This window comes from Falco cherrug, chromosome 1 (assembly GCF_023634085.1).
Source record: "Falco cherrug isolate bFalChe1 chromosome 1, bFalChe1.pri, whole genome shotgun sequence".
In the NCBI taxonomy this organism is placed as follows: Eukaryota; Metazoa; Chordata; class Aves; order Falconiformes; family Falconidae; genus Falco; species Falco cherrug.
Genome location: NC_073697.1, coordinates 20,034,388 through 20,050,820, shown reverse-complemented (window position 1 = coordinate 20,050,820; position 16,433 = coordinate 20,034,388). Strand labels below are relative to the sequence as shown.

Genomic DNA, 16,433 nt, shown 5'->3' with positions numbered 1-16,433 from the left:
TAATCTCTTCAATAGTCTTTTACACTGAGTTTTTGTGATGGTATTAACTTATCCTTATGGGAAAATGTAAAACCAGCACAGAAAAGTCAAGACAGCAGTTGTCCTCACTCTCACAAACCTGAAGTTTCTGAAACATGACTCACTTTTTAGTTTGCACTAGAATTTCAGCATGTTACTAAGGTTTAAAAAAAGACAGTATAGCTGAGATATTTCTGCAATTTTGGGTGAGAAAAGTCAGTGTCTGGGGTTGAACACTGGTGGGAAGATGCAGTAATGGGCTTTCTCATTTCAACTCGAATAGAGCATAAAAGCCACTTGTAAAGGCCTGGAATTTTTACTTACAGGTGATAGTCCAGGGTAAGAGGGAAGGCGGTTCTGGCGAATCTGAAGCTTTGGCTGCATTTTTTCTGCAGCGTTAACCGCCGTGACCAGCACGGCCGCCCCCGGAGGCTGGGCCCTACAGCAGTGTCACCGCTGGGAGAGCCTGGGACGCGTGCTTGAATTTCCAGATGGGTTTTCCCGGTGGCCAGCAGAAGCCCGCTCGGCCCCTGTCCCTTCGGCCGCTGAAGGCGCCGGGGGGGTGGGTGGGGTGGAGGGTGCGTGTGTGATGGGGGTGACTACTGTAACAGCCCCATAGCACGCAGCCGGCCTCCAAACAGTGGTTTGAGTTGTACCGAAGTTGTACCCACCGTGAGGCCGGCCCACGTGCCCGTAGCGGGGCGGCGGGGACGCCAGGTGCCGGCTGAGGGGCGGCCGGGGGCGGCTTTACCTCAGGGCCGGGCGTAAGGAGGGGGCGGCGCGTGGGCGGGGCCGGCGGCGGGAACGGGGCGCCGGCGCGCGGCGGTGATGACGCGAGCGCGGCGCGCGGCTCTTCCCCTTCATCCCGCCCCGCCATGAAGGCGACGCCGCTCTCCAACTGCGAGCGGCGCTTCCTGCTGCGCGCCATCGAGGAGCGGAAGGTGCGACCCCCCCACCCCCGGCGCCCCTTTCCCCGGCGCCCCTTTCCCCCCCGGGCCGGCGCGGCGCCCCGCTCCGCTCCGCTGCTGCCGGTGGCCCCGGGGCGGCGCTGACGCGGTGTGTGTGGGCCCGCAGCGGCTGGACGGGCGGCAGTGCTATGACTACCGGAACGTCCGCGTCTCCTTCGGCGCCGACCGCGGCTGCTGCATCGTGGAGCTGGGCAAGACCAGGTGAGTGTGGGGCAGCGGGCCCGGGGGGGGGTGGGGTGGGGTGTCCCTGGGGACCGCCCCTCCCCCCGCCGGGGCTGGTGCGGCAGGGGGAGGGGGCGTGTGTCGTTCTCGTGGTACATTATAAATAACTTATAAAAGGCAGAGTTAGCGTCATCCTCCCATCTCCTCAGCCAGTGGCGGGCCTTACGTCCTGCCTGCTTCTACAGGGCCAACGGCCCTTCTCTGTACGTGGAATATACACACGGGTGGGTGTAAACATTTAGCGTTAGCTTCTTCCGTGTTACAATCTGTATTTCTAACCCTAAAAGGCAGGAGGATGCGCCAGCTCCTCCATTTGGTTCGCTCAGTTGTTGACCAAAGTCTAAAACATATGCTAGGCGCTGAATGAGAAACTCTCAGGAGTAAGAAATGCGAACTAAAAGACTAAACCTGTGCTTTTTCAAAGCATGTATTTTATCTTTAGTGGTAGGAGGTTTTTTCCTGCTAAATTCCACAACATAGGGGTTTATTTACCTTTGCAGGGTTCTTGCGCAAGTCTCCTGTGAGCTTGTACCCCCCAAGCTAAACCGGCCTACGGAAGGTATACTTTTCTTTAACCTTGAGCTTTCCCCAATGGCTGCACCTGGTTTTGAGCCTGGCAGGTATGTGGCTTTCTTGAAAAAGGCTAAACGAGGATGCCAGAAGAGCCGCTGTTTTGATACGCATAAGTATATGGTGTAATCGTACTCGATTTGGGATAATTTTCTTTGAATAGGCAAACCGAGTTACTGGTGAAACTGAACAGACTAATAGAACGATGCCTGAGAAATTCCAAATGTATAGATACTGAATCTCTCTGCGTTGTTGCTGGTGAAAAGGTAGGAAAACCTACTAGTTTCAAACTGAAGCTACGTCTAGTCTGTTTTTAAGGTCTTCTCTATCTTCTTTTGGAAACTAAAGATTCTGATTTTAGGTTAATGTAATGACCCACACATCTGCCTTGACAGGTATTTTTATCTTGTGTACCTATATAGGCTTTCTGAAGTAGTTGGAACCCTGCACACTCAAATATTTCCTTGCAGGATAAAACTTTAATCTGTACTGAAATGTTATGTGTTTTGATGTAATTAAATCCAGAACACTGGGTATCTTGGAACATAGATATCTTTCATCTTCTTGAGCACAGACCCAAAGAATATCTGCTGGTTCTTTCTGTGGTTCAAAAAGTGAAGTTGTTTTGAAAAACAGCAACTCCTGTAGAATCATGTCACAAATTACCAAGCAGTCCTGTATGCTTTTTCTCAGGTTTGGCAAATTCGTCTGGACTTGCACCTGTTAAATCACGATGGTAACATTATTGATGCTGCCAGCATAGCAGGAATCGTAGCTCTGTGTCATTTTCGCAGACCAGATGTGTCTGTGCAGGGAGAGGAAGTGACTGTGGTGAGTTGTACCAGATCATAGTAAATGTTGTGGCATCGTAGGTAGCTGTTTCTTCCTGTCTAAAAGGGAGAATTAAATGTTTGTGTAAGCAGATAAACTCCTGAGATCCTTAAGTTTTAGGATAGATGTGTTGCTATTCAAAAAGTGAAAGTACAGTAAGGAAGTCTGCTGAGTACACAGTTTTATTAACCTCAGTTTATGGGAATATTAGTTGTAAAAGATAAGTATTTTACAGTATGTTGACCAAATTAAGCATAAGACTGATGAACATGCTATATTTACCTGTGAGGTAGTAAACAGTAAGAACTGCACAAGAAGAATAAAAAGAATTTTTTTCACATTTAGATAACTAAACATTTGCTAGCCTTTTTTTCTTTGTGGTTTTTTTTAATTATTTCTTTAAATATCTTTGTACAGTACGTAACTTTACAATGAAATCTGTTTCGTAAATAATTGTCTTCTGGGTCAATTATTTTCAAAGTTCACTCCTGAGGAACGTGATCCCGTCCCTCTAAGTATCCACCACATGCCTATTTGTGTCAGTTTCGCCTTCTTCCAGCAAGGGTAAGATTGTTTTAAGTCTTTTGACAGAAATGGCGTATTGCCAGTGCTGCAGAATTTTTTTTAAACATAGAAGAGTCCTAAAAATATCTTGACAAGCCGATTTCATAAAACACTTTATCTGAAGTGATATGCCATGGGGAGATATTGTTGTGTTCCTCACACTGTAGCTAACCAGCAGCTTTCAACAGGTGACAGAAAAATTTTGGGGGTGGGCGGGGGGAGTTTACCCATAACTACTAATACAATATGTAAACTGATCCCTTTTTAAAATTGTTTTAGGGGTAGTAACTCACCTTAAACTTCTATTGTCACCTTATATTTAAAAACTTGATTCTAGGACCTATTTAGTGGTGGATCCAAGTGAACGTGAGGAGCGTGTAATGGATGGCCTCCTTGTAATTGCCATGAATAAACATCGTGAAATTTGTACCATCCAGTCCAGTGGAGGGATTATGCTGGTAAAGGATCAGGTAAATCTTTGCCTTGACTAGTCTTTCTCTTGTATATAAACTAGTTCCTGTGTTGTAATCTTGATACTGAAATATCCTAGACATTTGGAAGCTAAGAAATTAATTGCCTGTCTGATTTAATTGGAAAAGGTTACATATTTTCAGTCCTAGTGGAAGAGCGTAGTACTGTGTGGCATTTTGAAGAGAAGACACAGAAAAAAGATACTGTTTGGTCAGATAAGCATCTTTTCCCCCTGTGATTTGGCTGAGAGAGTCTAAATTAATTCAGACTGCACTCTCATGAATAGCTGGAGGCTGTTTTATTGACCCTTTGCATCAACTGGCAGCATATCCAGTCCCTCATACTAAGATGACATATTTTAAGTATTTGTGACTTTTATGATGTTCTACAGTTTTAGTTAAAACCATCTTGCTTTCACGATCATAAACTGTTGCTGTATGTGTAACAAACAGGTTTTGAGATGCAGTAAAATAACGGCTGTTAAGGTTGCGGAAATCACAGAACTAATTCAAAAAGCCTTGGAGAATGACAGGAAAGTTAGGTGAGTGTTTTGGGAAGGAAGGGAAGTAGTACATGTCTTAAAAATACCCGAAAAGTGATGTCAGCTTGTAGTTTGAACAGTAAATTGTTTTCACTTCTTTTAAATAGCAAATATTTGTATAGTTGAACTTGAAAAGAGAAAGCATTTTCAAGTGTGAAACATCCTGAAATAATGTCTTGTCACTGAATGACTAGGAAAGAAGGTGGGAAGTTTGGCTTTGCAGAATCTATACCGAACCAAAAGATCACGACCTTCAAAATGGAAAGTGCTGCCGTTGATACCAACAACGTGGAAGAACAAGCAGAGGAAATCATCACTAAAGCTGACCCTCCTTCAGAAGTGTATCTTTTCTGTTGTATTATTCAGGGGAAAACCAGGCTTCCCTTCCCCTGTGTTAGCACTGCTAGAAGCTAAACACACATACAGGGTTCCTCACGGCTTAGGTAGCCTTCAGAGCAGGTATCAACCCCAACCCAACTGGTTTGGGTTCTGACTGCTTTTGGATAACTTTAGCATGTTATGCAGAACGAGCATAAAGTGCAAAACTTAGGTGTGAAGTGACTGATTGTTGCAGTAACCGGGGAAGTACTCTTTCTTTCAGCTCCCTGTTAAGGATGTTCTCCCCTGGGGAGAAAAAAGGTACAGCTTAAAAAACAGCTGGTTTGTTCTCAGAGTACAAAGAGTTTACCAGCTGACACTAAGGGTTTTCTTGACAAATTCAGTTTTGCCAAACCGATATTGCACACTCCTGGAACAGCCCAAATTGGAGAAGGAATAGAGAACTCCTGGGGGGACCTTGAAGAATCTGAGAGGGAAGAAGCAGTGGAAGAGGAAGGTGAAAGTGAGGCTACTGCTTTTGAAGTTCAGAAGATGGAAACTGAGGATACAAGTACATTGAGGGAAGCTGAGAAGGGCAAGTATTTATTTGTCTTGATACCAGATATGTTTATTATATCACTTTATTAACAGTCTACAATTAAAATGTGACAGAGGCCCTTAGAAAGGGGGACCATTGCAGCCACTTCTCACTTGAGTTACATGCATTTGCTACTTCCACTTTGCCTGGTCGCTTCTGTTTTCTTCAAAAGAAAACTTGATTTCTGTAGTATATGGGGGGCTCCAAATCAAACTCTAGCTGCTCTGAACGTTTCTTTTAAAATGCTGTACTTATTAGTTATAGAAGCTGTAAAACTGATCACTGGTTTGTGGTTGGTTTCTTTGTTTAGATGAACCTATTGTACTGTCCGACAGTGAAGAGGAGGAAGTTATCATTCTGGAGCCACAGGAGCTGCCAACAAAAGCAAGGTAACAATCATGTGAAACTGGGAGGGAAGTGCGTAAGGAGTGTTTTCACAAAGCACTGAATTTTGGCAGGGCTGAGAAAGGTCTTGATGGATCAAAGGGAGGACTACAAAGGTAGCAGAGAGTGAGGAAGTTTAAATCTAGGCTAGTTTGCTCCTGTCCTAGGAGGCAAGTCACCCTGGCTGACCTGTGGCTCTATGAAACAGTTATAGGCATCTGACTAATTTTAATCGTTCCAAAAGGAGTGAGAGCATAAAAGTGGATGTGAATCGGCTGCTTCTTAGAGGTGCTGCAGATTGTACGTGCTGCACTACAGCTAACCTTAAGCTTTATCTCCTGAGAAGTGAGATTGCTTGCTGTATCCCTGCGCTCGTTGTGTGCAGTATGCTTCCTAGAAACTAAGTTTGAACATTGCACCGAGTGTGGTGGATGGTTGTCCTGTTATGGATGATCAGCCTGTGGTCTTTTGAAATAAAACTATTTGGTCCATTTCTTTGATACAAATGTTTGCTCACAGACCACAGGCCAACTTGAAACAAGAAAATACAAGTAAGAAAGCATTTAACAAAAGGAGAAGAAAGAAGAGAGCTGTTCGTTGAAGCCATTGTCCCTTCTTCAGAAGTGCTGTATAATAAATAATTTGGTCTATCATTACTGAACTTATTTTTGTAGATAACCTTATTTCCTGTCACCTCATTATCTGGTCCTGCTTTTATGTACGTGTTACAAAACTATTGTACAAGCTTTCTATAAAATAATTTTGCATGTAAGTGAAATTCCATAGTTAGCATCCAGCTGCAGCAGAAGAGTTGCTATTGGCCTTGAGCTGACTCAAGTTCTACAATTTGAATTGCAGAGGCAAGATGCAAAGTTTTCTTAACAAAGCAGCCTCTGCTGGGGTGGGAGTGGGCTGCATGTCGGCAGAGTTCGGGTGGTTTAATGCCAGCAAATGCTTCTTCTAATTAGGGTAGCTATTCACCACCCCTTGGAAACATTTCATACCTTGGAATGTTCTTCACGGGGGGGAAAGGGTGTGCTGTGACTGAGGCCTTGCCCGTGTCCCTCTGTGTCTTGCCTTTCACTGATTCTCCCTTTGTACAAAACCAACCCGAGATGCGTGTACTTAACCAAACAGCATAGAACTAATGCAAAACTTTCAGAGAGAAGCCACTCGTACTTCAGCAATGGAGTTTCTTAAAGACAGTTTAATTAAACATTACATGCAACAGACAGGAATGCTTCTTGAACTATATTCAGAGAATTATGCTCTGCGTTTAAAATCAGGCAAAAGGAAGAGATGAGGTTTCCATACCTGACATAGTCTTTGTTGGAAAACAAATTTGAAACATGCACGTATTTACAAGAGCAAAGAAACATGTATTTTACATGTGACTTTAGTATTAATGAAACATGAAGCTGAGAGAAGTTACTGTTCCAGATACTAGTTCCCCAAACAGGTTTAAAATTTCATGTTAAAAAAACCCAAAACATTGCTCCCAGCCAGGCAAAGCTTTAATCAAGTAGTGCTCTTTCAGAGAGGGACAGACACAGAAAGCCCCATTCCTCCGGGAGCCAAAGCGGTGCATTTTCTTAGTGTCAGTTCTTCCAACCCAAAGTCACTGTCAGGAGTACAAGAATGAACGAAGCTTCAGGTGGTTCATCCCTCCACAGTACCACACCACCATAAAGTTCTTCAGGGAAAGGAACAGTATTCTTTGCACCGCTGTTTATTTCTTCTTTGCACATAACCCCTCTTACCCTATGCTCCTTAAAGGCTTTATTTTGAAAGGACTAGGAAAAGTTAACACTGGATAGGCAAAACTAGTACGGTACAACCTGGGGTATTTTCTTCAGAGATGCCAGCCCCCAACCGAAGCATTTTTTAGGCTGTAGGGGCAGTTGTATCAGTATATTGAAAGGTAAAGCTCAGGGAGCAAGGGAGAATTTTTCTCTGTGGTACAGGAACAGTAACGAAACAACTTCCACTGAAACTAGAGCAAGGAGACGTTTCATCAGGCGGTAAATTAATACTATAAACAATTGAAGTCTTTCCACTGAAGTACTGCTACTTGCTCTTTTTCTGGGGAAAATACGGGATAAGCTTCCTTTAAGTGACTTCTCTTCCAGTGTTCATCTTTCCAAGACCACTAAGAAAGTTTCCAGCACACACCACAAAAAAACAGAAGGGGAAGGCAGAACCCAGTTTTTCAGGCAGAGCACTGTGCTCTGTTTTCTTCAAGGAGGAATTGCCGGTTGGCATTCCGAGTCACTCTTCCAAGGTCACAAACTGATGTTGCAACTGTGGCAAACGGGTCCTGTATCTACAAACTCCCTCTCCTGCAAGGTTAGGGCATTTCCAATACTAAGCACCAGATGTGATCTACTGTGACATTTTCCTCCCAACTAGTTTTAGCTTTTCAGTGGCAACCTACTGAAATTAAGCTTAATAAAGGCTACTGGAGAACATGGTAGACCTATTAAATACAGTTCTTCACTCAATATGTATAAAAGTCAAAGTGCATCCTAAAAAGCTCAGATTGATCCAAGTGGTGGTGGCTTATACAGTCAAGAGGAAAGTGCAGTACAGGCTGCTGGTTTTGGCCAGTTTTATAACTGAGTTCGTTCATGGAGGGCTCAAACTGCAGAACTGGGGCAGAACAGCAAGTTTTTAGTTACAGAGGCAGGTGAGTTGTCACACTGTAATGCTTGCTTGTCAGCTTGACAGAAGGCTGATGGTTTTTTTGATGTTTTTTCTTTTTAATTTCAAATAACCCACATTGTAACAGCTGTTTGACATCTGTGAAGAATTTATGCTGCTACCTGCTGCATGTCCAGATAACCTGACAGTGCTGAATCAGCTTTAAAGTTGAAGCGGCACAGGTTTCACAGGGCAGCCATTGGCAAACAGCTTTAGAAATGAACGCCAATTTAAGATGGTAGTACCACCCCTCAGTGGTATTAAGGCATTGGCAAGACCACTAACATCAGATTTAAAAATTGTTTATTGGCCAACCTGGAAGCAGCTTAATTAAACCCACTTCCATGCACTCCCTGCTTTACACACAAAGAACAGCAGGTACAGGGCAACATCACTGGATTTACACAAGCTGAAGGTAAACATCCACTTGATTTAACGCCGATTATCTACCAATTTGCTTGTCTAACGGTTCTAGAACTAAGAAAAAAAATAAGACTGGTCGGTCTGTATTTTTGCTGTGTGCTGCAGAGGATCCCTTTCTAAGCAAGGGGGATGTACAGGAGCTGTACCGTTCTGCACATAGCCCATCCATGCCAGAAAACTTCCCCTCTTGAGGGCACAGAGCAGTAGTTCACTCTCCTACATTTTAATCCCCCACCGCCCCTAAAGTAGCAAAGGATAACCAGACTGATGACTTTTTTTTTTTTTTTAAGTGGACATGGGCAGGCCTTCAGGACAGCTAGCATATCAGTGGGGACACTCCATGGGTTAAAATTCGTATCAGTTTTACACTTCATGACTAGAAAATACCTGTGGCAAGACTTTTCTACATACTGGAAGAGGGAAGTATGAATGGGTATAATAGCTTTAACCGTGTGGTCCCTGCAGCAGAGCATTCACCCTCAAACCTGATGGAGATCTGGCAATACACAACATAGGGATCAAGGCTTCCAGTAACCACCATGTCCCAAAGTGCCTCACAACAGTCAATTCTAGCAAGGTGTTCTCCTCAGAGCTACTTCATTTTTTTCTTCCAGTATTATAGCCGTAAAGCCACATTTTGGATCTATACTAAGTCTCAGTTTAAACTAGACAGTACAAAAATGCTACAAATACTGCTGTGGAGTCCAAGTCATTCTTGAAGTGGAAGGAGAAAAAGCCCTACTATAGTAATGCACTGCTAATATTCGTGTTTAGTCTATCGTTAGGTAAGCAGTCTCAAGATTTCACTTGGTCTGCATGGTTAATTCTGTGCTTGAAGAGATCTTTATTATAAAAACCCAGCTAAGTATTTTATCAAAATTGCATGTACAAAAGATTTACATTAAAACTAACTTCATAATTAAGCTCCTCAAAACCAGTATTAATATTATGAATGATCACATCTAGAATTTCGAAGCATGTTTAAAAACTGTACATCATTTTCTTATAATATACATCTTTTTAAAAGATCAGTCTCTTGATTGTTACAATAAGTCTAGTGTCTCTGGTGGGTCAATAAGCGATACTCCATAGTACCTAGAGAGGGAAAGAAAGATGCAGGATGTCATCTTGCTCAAGAGCTCTCTGCCATACAGAACAGCCTATATACTGCAGCGAGGCACATTTCTCACACGGCAGGAAACATATTGGGGCTTTGTCAGCGGACACAGATTTGTAGGAGTGTTAGGTACCATCTCCTGCCCACCAATTGTAGGAACATCATGCAAATTCCCCCCAGTTTCTACCTAACAGTTCAGGCAGCCATAGCAGGCCTGGTAGGGAACACAAAGTATTGCTCAACAAGGTGTTGTGCAAAAACCTGAGGAGTCTTGTCACCATTTCACTTACACGGTGGCTTTGGTTAGTGGGGTCTGACTGGAGGCTCCAGATACACCCCAGTAGTGCTAGGACAGCTTGGGTGTAACACACCACCTCATCATACATCTCCACAGATACTTACTTTGCACTCTTGTACTTCTCCCTTATGGACTGTTGCATGTGCTGTGCTGCTTTGAGGTAGGTCTGGTGTAGGTCCATGAGGCAAGGCTTGATGTCTTCAAGGGTGTAGCCTGTTACTTCACACAGGGATTCGGGCTGAGGGAAAAGGGAAAGTAAGAGGGATATTTGAACATTTCTGTTTGCTTCTGACAACTGCTGGCAGAGCTTTTAGCTTCCTGTTGAAACTGTTATTCTACTAGGTTGGTAGTGTTGTTTTCTCAAGCACAAAGTAGTTTAATACTGCTCAGATTTTAGCAGTAATCCTGACAACTACCATATTAGAAACAAGTATTCCTTGTCTCCAGTGCTTAGGCTTTCTGATTGCCCACCTCCTCATCACAAGGAAGCTGCTTGCAGCTTTGAGAAGGTTTGCCAGAACTAAGTGCCTCAGTAGATGCCTCTTCCTTCCAAGAAAAGGCATGTCGTCCCCCTATGTTTCAAATACCATAGGGAGCAATCCCTAATTAACAGCCTTGGAGCGCAGAGGGACTGGGATTCCTGCAGCCCAGGCTTCAGCATTCGGAATTGCATAAGAATGTGCTGAACAGGCATAAAGGCAGTTGACAGCTCAAGCGTTGGTGCTACATACCCAAGTTTGTCCAGTGATCGTATAGCCTGCTAGGTGAAACGCTGCAGCAGCAATAACTGATGGCAAGTATTTCAGGTAAGGATCAGCATCAATGAGACTCAGCTCCCCAAGGTACTGCAAGGGAAACGAGAGAAAGGGAATCACCTGCTTCCAAAAGGAAGTAAAAGTGCATTTAACAGTTCACTAGAACCCAAATTTAAGCTTCCTCCAACTGATGGCAGGATTGGAACAGCTTTTTACCTACCTTCTACTTACTTTCTCTTTTAGCATCTACTGTTAGCTACTGTCAGTGTTCCCAATACCTGCTTTTTCAACACCACATTTTATATTTAGAGGTATGCAAGATCTAGAGGGCAGAGTGTAGGCAAGCCTGACCTCTGCACAAGAAGACAGACTTTGTATGGGGTTGGTTTGCTTGGCAAAGTTTTGGTAGTGGGGGTGCGTGGGGGGCATGTGTGCTACAGGGGTGGCGTCTGCAAGAAGCTGCCAGAAGCTTCCCCTATGTCTGACAGGGCCAATGCCAGCCAGCTGCAAGATGGATCTGCTGCTGGCCAAGGCCCAGCCCATCAGTGACAGTGGTAGTGCCTCTAGGATAATGAATTTAAGAAGGGGAAAGCAAAAACACTGCACAACAAACTGCAGCCAGGGAGAAGAGGGAGGCTATGCAAGCGCAACAGCTCTGCAGACACATGGGTCACTGCAGAAGCGGGGGAGGGGGAGCTCCAGGTGCTGGAGCAAATTCCTGGGCAGTCCACGGCAAGGCAGGCTGTCCCCCTGCAGCCTGCAGAGCCCTCAGGGGAGCAGATCCCCACCTGCAGCTTGGGGAGGACCCCAAGCCAGAGCAGGTGGATGCCCCAAGGAGGCCATGACCTGTGGGCAGCCCAAGCTGGAGCAGCTCCTGGCAGGGCCTGTGGCCCCATGGGGAGAGAAGCCCAGGCTGGGGCAGGGCTAGCGCCCCCACGGGGGACACGGACTGGAGGAGGCTTTGTCTGGGGGGCTGCAACCTTTGGGGGGGACCCACGCTGGGCCAGTTTGTGGAGAACTGCAGCTGTGGAAAGGACCCACACTGGAGAAACTTGTGGACAACTGTCTCCTGTGGGAGGGACCCCACGCTGGAGCAGGGGCAGAATATGAGGAACCATCCCCTGCAGAGGAAGTAGCAGCAGAGACAAAGTGTGATGGGCTGACTGCAACCCCCATTCCCCATCCCCCTGAGCCACACTGGTGTAGAGGCAGAGAAACTGGGAGTGAAGCTGAACCTGTGAAGGGGGGAAGGGGGTGGGGGGGAAGGTGTTTTTAGGGTTTAGTTTTCTTTCTCATTACCCTACTCTGATTTGAATGGCAATAAATTAAGTTTCCCCAAGTTGTCTGTTTTACCAGTGACAGTAATTGCCAAATGATCTCTTCCTGTCCTTATCTTCACCCACAAGCCCTTCATTAAACTTTCTCTCCCCTATCCAGCTCAGGAGGGCGGTGACAGCAGCTTCAGTAGGTGCCTGGAGCTCAGCCAGGGTCAACTCACCACAGGCTTCTATTTAGGAGCTCTGGTAGCTGCCATACAGTTAGGATTTGATGTAACTAGCCGAAACGTTATCTGTGCTCTGCTTTAGAAGTTAGGCTCTGGATTTACAGCTCACTGCTTGTTGAGGAGAAAACAAAAACAAAAGCCCTTCAGCAGAAGTGGGTGGGTAGATGTGGCAGTTTTAGATAAGACAGAAACATCTAGCAGTGAAACAACCCCCAAATTACAGTTCATCAATCTCTGCCTACTCTGAGTAAGCACGCATGCTTGAGCCAGGCTGAGTGCCAGTCTGCGACAGGAATGGGTTATCTCAAACAGCAAATGGTGATAGGGGGCACTGGCTTCTGGAGGAACACACGAGCACACGGCACACCGCATGCACTCTGCAGCGCTCTCCTAGACAGACTACACATTTAACAGTAAGAAGAGGCAGGGAAGCCTGGACTGAAGAATCCTTTAGCATCTGTTTTCTTTTTCTACTGGGACTAGGAAACAGAGCTTGTAAAGTGCATTAATAATAGTAACAGAACTCTAGTTATGCAGACTGAGCTGGTACTTCTTACTTACCATTGATAGGCTCTCCACTTTACCATTTGTCTGCTTGTGTAGGAAATACTGAGTGAGGAACTGGTTGATTGTTGGAGCTGCCAAATCAAATGACAAAACCTTCAAAATTAAGTGCTCCATCCTTAGAACCTGCTTCTTGGTATAGGTGTCATCTGTGATGTAAACAAACTCTGCTACTTCAGGAGGGTAGATTTCTTCAAATTTTCTGCCAGAAGAAATATAGTTATGAGCAAATAATTCAGTACTAGAAGACCAGATAACCAGCAGCATTTAATGAAAGCCAGCATGCCAATAGAAATTCTGACTTGTGAAATAGCTGGGCACTGCTACCAAACAACTTTGCTGCTCTTGGTTCAGCAGCCCTTGAATCAGTAGAATTTGAAATTGGAGAGCTACCATAGCCTGTTATTTTAGCACAAAGCAATTTGGGTCTCAGAGTTACCAAAATTCCAGAAGAACCTACCAAACTAATAGATGGTGCAAGCAAAACTTCCTTTCCACATGCCTCACACATATTCCCTTCAAAGACTGTTCAGAAGCCTGCTGCTGCAGCTAGAAGTAACGAGTCCTCCCATTAGAGCAACCTACAAAGCTAGCCTAGAAGCTTGCTTGCATAGTTCCATACAAACTGCCAAGCTTTTAGGTGGGTAACTCCGATTTTTCTTCTAGCGTGAAGCCCTCCCGAGTCAGTCTGGCTATAGGCAACAGAAATGCAATAGCCACAAGATTCCCGCCTGTATGAGACCAGCAGGTAGAATTTTAAATTAAGCAGTTTCACTTACGATGCAAGAAGCATAGCTGCAGTACCCACAAGCTGGAGTTTTCCTCTCAAAACAGACATTGAGGAAAGAAACCTGTCAATGTAATTTACAGCTAAGTGCAGAGTTTCATTCTGTAATTTGTATTCTTCTCCAACTTCCACCAGCCAGTCCACAAGAATAGCCCGCATGTTGTTTGTGATATCAGGTTGTTTCTTCATGTAACCCATTTTAGGCTTGCATTTCACCTGTAGGTTTAGATGACAGAGATAAGATTTAGAATGGACCAAGTGCTGGCAGGGAAGCAAGTGTTTAAGCTCCATTTACCACAGTTTAAACAGATCAGAAGTAAACAGTGCTAGGTCTAGTTCCTAGTACTAGGATCAGTAAGTTATATTTCCACAGTCTTGCTTTCCAGCTTCTCTTCAGCACATGGCACAATCAACTTCATCATGGGAAACCAGTCTTGTGTTCACAACTGTGGACACAGCATCTTCAGTTCTCTATTTCTAGCAAGCTGATTTAGTCACTGTAGCAGTAACCAATGTTTAGATGCATTTGCCAACCCCACCCCACCCCCCCCCCCCAAACTGTAAACAAAGAAGAAAAGAGACAGCAGCTCACCTCCATTTCCCTGAGGTACATATGGATATCGCCGATATAGTCTGGCACGTTATTAACATTTGGCTTTTTCTCTTCTGGTTCTGAGCTTATTGAAATATCCAATTTACTTGGAGAATCTAAGCAGAAGACAACAGCCTTGTTAAAATGGCCACCGTCAGACCATTCCCTGGCAGTACAGGGAACTACCCTGTCCTGTCCCACATCAATGGCAGCTCTCCAGGGCGGCTGGGCCTCTTGTCTCCCAGACAGGCAGAGAGGGCAGACTAACTAAAGCTCAACTACACAGTGAGGTGAGGGGGCTTTAGGAAAGCCAGAGTGTTACTGTAACAGAGAATGTTCCCATCCCCCTTCCTCTTCTTCACCTTGAGAACCAAGGGATGGAAAACTCTTTTTGCAAGCACACAGTGCTCAGGGCATCCTGCGTTACCTTATAACAGAGACGTGAATCCTATCAGCTTAGCTATTACCCCTTAGAACAGGGCTGGAGTACCAGAGCTTTTTGTTGACTGCAGAAGTGGACCCTGATGAAGTTGGCCCTTGGATATTCATGCATATATTACAGAAAAAGGATCCGACAGCTCACATTTCTTAGGTACTAGGAAGAGCTCAAAACTTTTGCACCGGTACAGGAAAAAAGTCTGTTGAGTCTCAGAATCTGCCTGAGTAAAGTCCCCTTCTTGCTCTACAGCAATAGCAAAGGGCGAGGCTTTAGGTGTTGCTCTTCTCTGCAATCTGGTTTCTCTCTCAAGGCATCGATAGCTGAGAGCATAAAACTACCGACAGAGAGGAGGTGTTAGGAGCACAGAGGCTCGAGTTCTGGAAAGCTCAGCTGGACAGAAAGGCTATTGCATCTTAAGGGCAAGCTCAAAGGAAAAAAAAACGGTGTCAGCAACTGAAAAGGTGTCTTTTGGGCCGAGCCATGAGGGTGGCGAGGTGCTGGCCCAGGCTGCCCAGAGCAGCTGTGGGTGCCCCATCCCTGGCAGTGCTCAAGGCCAGGCTGGACGGGGCTGGGAGCAGCCTGGGCTGGTGGCGGGTGTCCCTGCCATGGCAGAGGGGCGGGACTAGGTGGTCTTTGAGGTCCCTTCCGACCCAAACCGCTCCATGACTATGTGCCAAGCGGCTGCCGGCCGCGCCGCCCCCACTGGCTCGGGAAGCCGCCCCCGGGCAGCGGCTGGCTGGGCACGGCCGCCCCCCGCGGCTCCCGCGGGAAGGGTCCCGGGGCCGCAGCGGCGGGGCCGGCGGGACGGGAGCGCGCCGACGGCCGCCAGCAGCGCCGCCCTCCCGGCGCGCACGGGCCCGCGGGGCGTCACGTACCGAAGCTGATGTCCATGGCGTTGTCCAGGGGCGCCAGCGGCCGCCGCAGCCCCACGGTGCAGATGGCCGCACGCAGCCCCAGCGCCGCCTCCTCGCTCTGGGCCGTCGGGCCGCCCCGCCGCCGCGGCCGCTCCCCGTCCGGCTCGTCGACATGGATGGTGAAGGCCTGCTGCTGCTGCCCGCCGCTCGGCCGCCCCGCACAGGGGCCCTCATCGCCGCTCCGCGCCGCCTGCGGGGGAGAGCGGCCCGTCAGCGCCTCCACCGGCCCGGCCCGCCCGCTGACAGCTGCCCCAGCCCTCCCGGCCCTCCTCACCTGCGGCGGCTGCCCGGACCGCTGCTGGGCGCCCCGCAGCAGCCCCAGCACCACCCGGGGGCCGGCGGGCGGCGGCGCCTTGCCGCCCGGGAGGACGTTCTCCTGGTTCTCCTGCCCCGCCAGCATGGCCGCGCCGCCACAGCACGGGGCGCGATGGACGGCAGCCGCCGAGTCTGACGCCGCGGCGCCGCTCTCGCCGTTCAAGTAGCCCGCGACTATTGAATCAGCCAATGAGGGGCGACGCCGCGCCGCGCGGCCTACGGGTGGCTGCAGGGGACACGCCGGGCGGGGCCGGAACGCGGCGCTCACTGGCAACGCCCCGCCCTGCCCCGCCCCCGCCCCGCCCCCCCGCCTCCCCTCCCCGGGCAGGAGGGGCCAGGAGCCGAGCCAGCGCAGCACGGCAATGAACGGCAAGAAACGCAGCGCGTTTAACACCATCCCCGCCCCGGCCGGGAGCTAACGCGCGGCTCGGCAGCCCTCAGCCCCCAACACAGACAGCGCCCCCGCCGCCCACGGGGAGGGTCTCGTACCCCCCCTCCCAGCAAACATCCCAGCTCCATCCAGCAGAATGCACGCATCGC

General features: G+C 47.4%; 2 protein-coding genes across 3 annotated transcripts; one reads left to right on the top strand and one right to left on the bottom strand.

Moving 5' to 3' along the window:
- Positions 1-823: 823 nt before the first annotated feature.
- EXOSC9 (exosome component 9) lies at positions 824-6,257 on the top strand. Its single transcript, XM_055703212.1, has 12 exons — positions 824-959; positions 1,093-1,187; positions 1,709-1,828; positions 1,942-2,044; positions 2,472-2,609; positions 3,091-3,173; positions 3,511-3,643; positions 4,097-4,185; positions 4,380-4,526; positions 4,908-5,098; positions 5,412-5,490; positions 6,005-6,257. The coding sequence occupies exons 1-12, from the start codon at positions 894-896 to the stop codon at positions 6,084-6,086; spliced, it is 1,326 nt and encodes a 441-aa protein (XP_055559187.1). The 5' UTR covers positions 824-893; the 3' UTR covers positions 6,087-6,257.
- Positions 6,258-6,672: 415 nt separating this feature from the next.
- Positions 6,673-16,063, bottom strand: CCNA2 (cyclin A2). 2 transcript variants are annotated; one of them, XM_055719274.1, is made up of 8 exons: positions 15,853-16,062; positions 15,540-15,768; positions 14,226-14,341; positions 13,626-13,849; positions 12,844-13,048; positions 10,755-10,868; positions 10,128-10,261; positions 6,673-9,703 (listed from the first exon to the last, which is right to left on the bottom strand). In XM_055719274.1, the coding sequence occupies exons 1-8, from the start codon at positions 15,976-15,978 to the stop codon at positions 9,652-9,654; spliced, it is 1,200 nt and encodes a 399-aa protein (XP_055575249.1). In that variant the 5' UTR covers positions 15,979-16,062; the 3' UTR covers positions 6,673-9,651. The 2 variants fall into 2 exon arrangements, with proteins under 2 accessions (XP_055575249.1, XP_055568716.1); XM_055712741.1 differs by having other exon boundaries at positions 15,540-16,063.
- Between the last annotated feature and the right edge of the window lie 370 nt (positions 16,064-16,433).